The following is a 7,764-nucleotide window of genomic DNA, read 5'->3' on the forward strand; positions in this document are numbered from 1 at the left end:
CAGGTCAACCCTTTCGGATAAGATGGTATATATAACTAAAGCAACTAGTTAGTAGAGTAGAAGATGAACAAATGTTATTTCTCTTTGATCGTGACTAACAACCGAGCATAAGTAAACCAATACCAAAAAGTTGGCTTTTTACCTTTCCTGACCAGCCAATGTCATACATCCTGGATTTCAACTTTCCCCCGATACACACTAAGTAATCCAGGTACTTCATCTATATATCTGGCCACAAACCTCTCCAAGAAGCCTTTCTCCGTATAGCTCATCAGAGAACACAAACTCACATTTTCGATTTCCTTTATCAATCCTTTCAACAACAAAACTTTAACAACGGAACACCTCGGGATAATTCTCTTCTCCAAACTGTAACTCACAATAGTCGGACATTTGACAATTGATCTTTGCGGCCATCCCATCTTGTTCACTAAAAAATCCATAACCTGCATTATTTTCTTCTCCGACTTAGTCATACAACGCGGGAACCGCTTGAAAGTAGAGAGAACATCATCCTCTGACCAACCCCACCTCTTGTAAGCTTCACAATTACGACTCCATATGGACTTACTATTACCACTAGATAATGCTTTTATTGCTGCAACAGATCTTGATTTTTCCATATCAAATCCCATTTGCTTAACCTCATCCATAACTTTAGCAAAATTCTCAGGCTTTTGTGTTAAAGATCTAGGAAAATAAGCCAGCAACAAAGAAATACATGATTGGGGCATACCGAATTCTCTCAAAATCTCAATATTTGGCGCCACATTCTTTGAATGGCCTTCCGAGAAAATCCGCAGGCCGCCGTTCTTCAAAAAAACAACGAAGTTCTTCTCAGAAAGCAGGTTCCTAAGGAACTGGCAAGTTGGTAGAATCCGTTTCTCCAAGCTTGTGACCAAAAGAAGCGTTTCATATGCCAGAGTTTTTGCAAGGTCCTCCCTTGAAACTCCAAGAGAAACGAAAAACTCAATCTTTGGCAAAAGGGTTTTCTCCGGATTACAACTGAGAAGTCCTGGGCAAGACCTGACAATCTTGGAGATATTGGTTGCAGAGACTCCATGGCTTCTGAGAAAGGACAAAACGGAGTCTGCTCTTTCGGGGGATCGCAACTTGACCCGCTTAGAAGCTGAAATTGCACCTTGTGGAGACAACCCACATGAATTTATGAGGTAATGGACTGTGAAATCGTGGTGGTTTTCTGAGATTTGTGAGGTGAAACGTCTGCAAAGTATCTCGTTTTGAAGAGTAAAATGTGAGGGTTTTACATCTCCAACAACAAATCTTGTAGTTTTGGTAAATAGTGAATACCCCAATCTGCCGGCCTTCAGGTTGAAGAGGGCTGCCATGTTCGACGGCGCCGGCACTGATCAATTTCAGGTGGAAAATCCAAAACTCCGGGGGCTCTGTAGAAATTTTATTGGCAAACTTTTGGGCTTGGGTTGGGAGAGCTTTAATTCGTCTGCTAAATATTAAATTTTGGGCTTTAGCAGCACTATTGTAGTCTATGACCAACTCTAATGTTTGAATTCAACCACAAGTGGGTGGTGAGGAATATTGCTTTTATATCACGGTATTTGAATTTTGTTGATTTTTTAATTTAATAAATAATTTAACAAATTTAACATTTGACAAAAAAAAAATTTTGAAATTCAAACTTACATATTTGTCTACTAAAAAATAAAATTAGCCTCTATAAATAGTGGATGTCACTCAACCCTGCACACCTAAATTTCAACACCTAAAATATATTAATTGTTATGGACTGATTTGAACCTTAATTATTTTTATAATGATTTTTTTGTAACTATTTGCAACATCATCACATGATGACATGATGCTTCATTTATATACATACTCAGTTAACACTAGTGTTTTAATCCGAATTTCATTAAAAGTATGATTATGTAAATTTTAACAGACGATGTGTAATATTTTATAGATAGTTTCGTTGTTGTGCAGCACTGAGTGGAATTCATGCTACAGTAGCCAAACGGCCCTAGTACATTGCCAATCAGCTCAATCATTTTTCCCCAAAAGAAACCAAACAGTGGCCAGAAGCACTGCACTGCTTTTTTGTTAAGACAAGGTCTACTTCCTTACGTTGCCACCCCATCTCCAGTAAATGATAAGTAGGCCTGGCAAATGGGTCGTGTTTGTCTTGTTCTTATCGATTTCGTGTAACATTTGTTATCTTAACAGGTCGTGTCGTGTCACACCCGTTATCTTAACAGGTTGGATCACTTTACCCGACCCGTTATGACCCGTTAAGAAAAATATATTTTTTCTTAAATTTGCACATACCATACATTTCCACATAAATATTACTTCAAAATATTAAAACACATTTTTCGTTTAAGTACTACATCTACACTTGAAAATAAGGGCCTAATAAACAAACATCTATACACTACTAGTCTATTACAAAATATTAAATGTGTAAGGATATGCAAAATGAAAGAGTTTTTGTTTTCAAGGTTGTGAAGCCTTTCTCAAAAGTTTAAACTTTGTCAATGGAATTCAAGGCTTGCATGTTATTCCTTTTACAAAATCCTCAATTTTCATCAATCATCACGACATAAGATTTTGTTGTATCCACTAGTGTAAATATTTTAAATTGAAGATCGAATTCATTCATTGTATTCATATAGGGTCAAGGAGTATAGCTGTAAAAAATCATCAAAATTAGAGTTAAAATAACCGTTAAATCGTGATTTTTCGTTCATTACCGTTGAAAAGTTTTGTCATGTTACTTGATCTTTGAATGTTTGTTTTTTGCAATTTTTGGCGTATGCGATCTCAATGGATATAAAAACATGTTTGACAATTGGATCGTTGAAACTAGTTTCGTAGAATGTGTATCCCATCAAAACAATAGATTCACTAACACTTAAGAATTTATTCATACTTTCATTAAGTATAATATAAGATTTTGTGGTATCCACTAGTGTAAATATTTTAAATTGAAGATTGAGTTCATTCATTGTATTCACATATGGTCAAGGAGTGTAGCTGTAAAAAAATCATCAGAATCGGAGTTAAAATAACCTTTAAATGGTGATTTTTCGTTGATAACCGTTAAAAAGTTTTGTCCCGTTACTTGATCTCTAAATGTTTGTTTTTTACGATTTTTGGCGTATGCGATCTTGAAGCATATACAAACAAGTTTGACGGTTGGATCGTTGAAATTAGTTTTTGTAGCATGCGTATCCCATCAAAACGATAGATTCACCAACACTTACAGTTTATTTATACTTTCATTAAGTATAACATAAGATTTTGTGATATCCAGTAGTGTAAATATTTTAAATTGAAGATCGAATTCATTCATTGTATTCATATAGGGTCAAGAAGTGTAGTTGTAAAAAATCATCAAATAGGAGTTAAAATAACCGTTAAATTGTGATTTTTCATTTATAACCGTCGAAAAGTTTTGTCCCGTTACTTGATCCTTGAATGTTTGTTTTCTGGAATTTTTGGCATATGCGATCTCGAAGTATATACAGACATGTTTGACGGTTTGATCATTGAAAATAGTTTCGTAGAATGTGTATCCTATCAAAACGATAGATTCACTAACACTTCAGAGTTTATTCATACTTTCATTAAGTATAACATAAGATTTTGTGATATCCAGTAGTGTAAATATTTTAAATTAAAGATTGAGTTCATTCATTGTATTCATATAGGGTCAAGGAGTGTAGCTGTAAAAAATCATTAAAATCGGAGTTAAAATAACCGTTAAATCGAGATTTTTCGTTCATAATTGTCGAACTTTTTTATCTCGTTACTTGATCTCTGAATATTTTCTTTTTGCAATTTTTAGCTGATGCGATCTCGAAGCATATACAAACAAGTTTGACAGTTGGATCGTTGAAATTAGTTTCGTAGAATTCGTATCCCATCAAGTTCAATGGTATGTATATATTTATTAAGTAGATTTAAATTTATTTATTTTATACGTATAACACTTAAGAAATTGAATGGTATGTATATTTAAGCCGATCCAATGGTCACCAATTTTTAATATATATATATATATATATATAATTATTATAGTTTTTAGTGGTATAAAGTTGTTAAATTAATATATATATATATATATAATTATTATAGTATTTTATAAAATTATAAAATTAATATTTTTCTTATCGTGTATCATGTTACACACATGTATATCCGAACCAACCCGTTATCTTAACAGATGCTTATCTGGTTACCCGATAACGACCTGATTCGTTATTGTGTCGACCAGAACACCTGTTAATTTCGTGTCATGTCGTGTCGGGTTGTCGAGTCATGTCAGGAATTGTCAGGCCTAATGGTATGTATGTAAAAGTTAAAAAAAAAAATAGTGTATGGATAAATTTTGCTAGCATAGGCAGATAGGCTTGTCTTCTTCAACTTTAATTTGCATGATTCTCCTCCACTGGCGGTTCATGCTACATTGTTTTCGAATTAAGTATCTTGGTATCCAGGTTTGTCATACTTTTTTTTCCTAACTTTGTGGTGTTGCTAAGCTTGTTTTTCAGGTTTAGACTTTTAGGTTTGATTTTAGAGGGATTAGGTTTCATTGTCCTTTGTATCATTCTTGTTTTTGCTTTTAGAAGGCTATGGTTTATGTCCCCTTTCTTTTTCGTGTATTCTTTTTTATTGTCATTGTTTTATAAGGAGTAAGATTTATGTCCCCTAATTAGGTATAATTTTTTTTCATTATCATTAAAATTTCTCTCATACAGTCAAGTTTTCAAAAAAAAAAAAACAAAAAACATGTATATATGTGTGTGTGTGTGTGTGTGTGTGTACATTCTACCGAAGGTAATTCCAAGATGAACAAAGTGAAGGACCATCAATCATATAGTTGAAGGCACCACAATCACAGAGAGCAAAGCAGGCCAAATCTCAAGTTAATTTCAAATAAGAGAGTAGATCAATAACGGAAGCAGCTAGACAGTGGAACGGGAAAACAGAAAATGATTATTCATCTTTCTTCATCCATGACTACCAATTGAATTCATCCCTGGAAAAATATATCGAGCCAAAAGCTAGCTGCTACCAATGGCAATGAGCAGTGCTGTATCTACTATATTACATCAAGGAAGCTACGAACATCATACATCCTCAACTTTAACTTTTCCTTGATACACGTTCAGTAACTGAGGTACTTCATCTATATATCCGGCCACAAACTTCGCCAAGAAGAATTTCTCTGCAGGGAGCATTACAGAATACAAACTCACATTTTCAATCTCCTTTATCAATCCTTTCAACATCAAAACTTTAACAACCGAGCATGACACGCCCCAATCCCGATGTCCGGGGGACATCGGGATGACCACGTACTGGCCAATATCCAAAGGTTACGAAGCCATGTTAGAATGCATGAGAAATAATAAATATAACAATACTTAGAAATTTAAATACAATGATTATGCAATTATGGAACGTGTTCAGAGCATACAACTAATCCTAGACACTAAAAAGGAAAAATTGAAATAAACAAAGGATGGGTCCTACACTGAGAGGACTCAAAGATGCCGATGCGGGAGTGCCTTGATGCCGAGATTGTACGTCTCGATTCTAAGTCCTGAGGGGGCGCAATACAAAGCATGAGTGGACCAAGTTGATATATATAAGTAGTACGAACATAAATATTTCACAACATACCAACCCCTAGAGTTTAAGAAAACTCGTAGCTTAATATGTGATAGGTTTTCTGAAAACCCTAGCATACCATAAAACCTTTCATAAAACATATATCATATATAGTGTGCTAAATAGTAGTACCAATATCGCCCGAAGGCAGGACATACGCCCGTAGGCAGGACATCGCCCGTAGGTAGAACATACGCCCATAGGCAGAACATACACCCGTAAGCACATATATCTCAAAACATCTTCATCGTATATAGTCATCCATCATATATACTACAAAGAGTATAAAAACATGTTCATAAATAGTATATAGTCATCAATCATATATACTACAAAGAACATAAATTCAATAAAATATGGTATTCCAAAATATTCTCAGTAAAGCATGGTAATCATAAAGTGTAAATCTAATTTACTCATAAAACGTAACCATTAAATCATGATTTTCATGTAATGCACTTATACTATTAAAACATGCATTTTAGAAGGGGTCCACTCATAGATACTCCACTGTCGAAGAGCCACGCAAACTAGCAAAGACGGAAACACTACCATAAATGCACCTAAGCACATACAAGTTCCCATTAATAAAACTCTAATAAAACGATTGAATTTGGAAAACGGATGTCGGAAATGGATTCATGATGTCAAATTACACTAAGAAGGGTCCCGAGTAAATTTCGAAAAAGTCAACAAAAAGTCAACACGAGAATATTCCATCCAGGTCAAACTGGTCCCGTTAACGGAGCCTGGGTTAACTGAGTTGGGTCAAAGGCCGGGTCAGCTAGGCTGGGCCGGGACTTAAAAGGTTTTGGGTTTAGGCTACTGGGCTGAAGGCCTAAGTTTGTACAGCCCAAGGGTCTGGGTCCAATGGGTTTGAGTTTTGGGTTAACTAGGCTTTGTGCCTAAGCTTTGAAAAGGGTTTGGATTGCTTAGGACTGAGCTCGGTTAATTGGGCCGACTTCTATGGCCCAATTCTTTGGGCCGGAATAGTGCTCCCAGGTCGAGTTTGACCCTGTTTCAAGTTGGGTCGGCTGAGTTTCCATGAAGAAGGACACTTGAGCTATCCTAGCTCCATTCAAGCCCAAAACTCAACCAAAATAGGTCAAATAAAAAACCAAAATGAAGCCCAAAGAACAAGGAAGAGATTCGTACCAATTTCAAGGCGTGTTGTGAAACCCCACCCCCAAATTGTAATGTATTTCCACATTTTTCCTTGAAAGTTTTCAAAATGTGCAATTTGGTCCCCACTTACTTACCTTATTCGGATCCACTTTTTGGATTCTCTACATCTCTTTAACTGCCACGTGGTAGCCCCTAAACTTACATGGCTCTCTCTCTTTCCTCGATCTCTCTCTCAGTCCTCTATCCCTCTCTCTCACTCTCGTCTCTCTCTCTAGGACCACTTTCTTTCACTCCTTTTCCCAATCGAACCCGTAAAACTGAGCCACCATGACGACGGTGTAGCCCCACCACCACCATTTGAACATCGTTTTGTTGTTTCTTGATCGAAGAAAAACGTTTTCTTTGTCTCATTGCATCTTCGATATTGTACCTTTGAATCAAAGGATCAATGTTTGTTTGGTGCAATGGTCAGGGTCAGATCGCCGTTGTCAATTAGATTGAAGTTTGCAATCCGACGTATTACCAAGTTACTGTTCATCTGTGTTTTACCAAAAATATTTGTTTTGTTGAAGTTGCTATTTCCAGCTTCTGGTTTTCAGCTTTTTTTCACCTATAACTTTGAAAAAAAACTGACTTAAAGTGTGTACCAAACACTTAAAATGCTCCAACTTTTTTCATACCCACTTTTGTTAAAAGTTAAGCTAAAGGCAAACTAGGGCTAAGATCAAGTCAACGGAATTGGATCCACTCAAGACCTTAGTGTCTTTAGACTCTTTACCCTTTAAACCAAATAGGGTAAAGACGGTGCAAACAAAACAGTGTGGATACACTATTGATCATAATAAGATCCTTATGGCCTTGCAAAGGAGGCTAACACAAGAGAATCACAATGCAGAATAGTACTAACCACCCAACCATTGTCACTGAAAATAAGGCTAGCTATTTGTGAATAACAACTAGCATAGCAGAACAGGGACAAAGACA

General features: G+C 35.8%; 1 protein-coding gene across 1 annotated transcript; it reads right to left on the reverse strand.

Moving 5' to 3' along the window:
• On the reverse strand, nt 1-1,497 carry LOC137735738 (transcription termination factor MTERF15, mitochondrial-like). The gene has a single exon (XM_068475180.2). It carries the CDS (start codon nt 1,347-1,349, stop codon nt 162-164), a length of 1,188 nt encoding a protein of 395 aa, XP_068331281.2. The 5' UTR covers nt 1,350-1,497; the 3' UTR covers nt 1-161.
• Nucleotides 1,498-7,764: the final 6,267 nt, after the last annotated feature.

This window comes from Pyrus communis, chromosome 7 (assembly GCF_041283825.1).
Source record: "Pyrus communis isolate YQ-2024b chromosome 7, ASM4128382v1, whole genome shotgun sequence".
Classification (NCBI taxonomy): domain Eukaryota; kingdom Viridiplantae; phylum Streptophyta; class Magnoliopsida; order Rosales; family Rosaceae; genus Pyrus; species Pyrus communis.

Bases quoted from the DNA above. Each gene is read 5' to 3' on its own strand.
- LOC137735738 (XM_068475180.2), bottom strand. From the start codon at position 1,349: ATGGCAGCCCTCTTCAACCTGAAGGCCGGCAGATTGGGGTATTCACTA.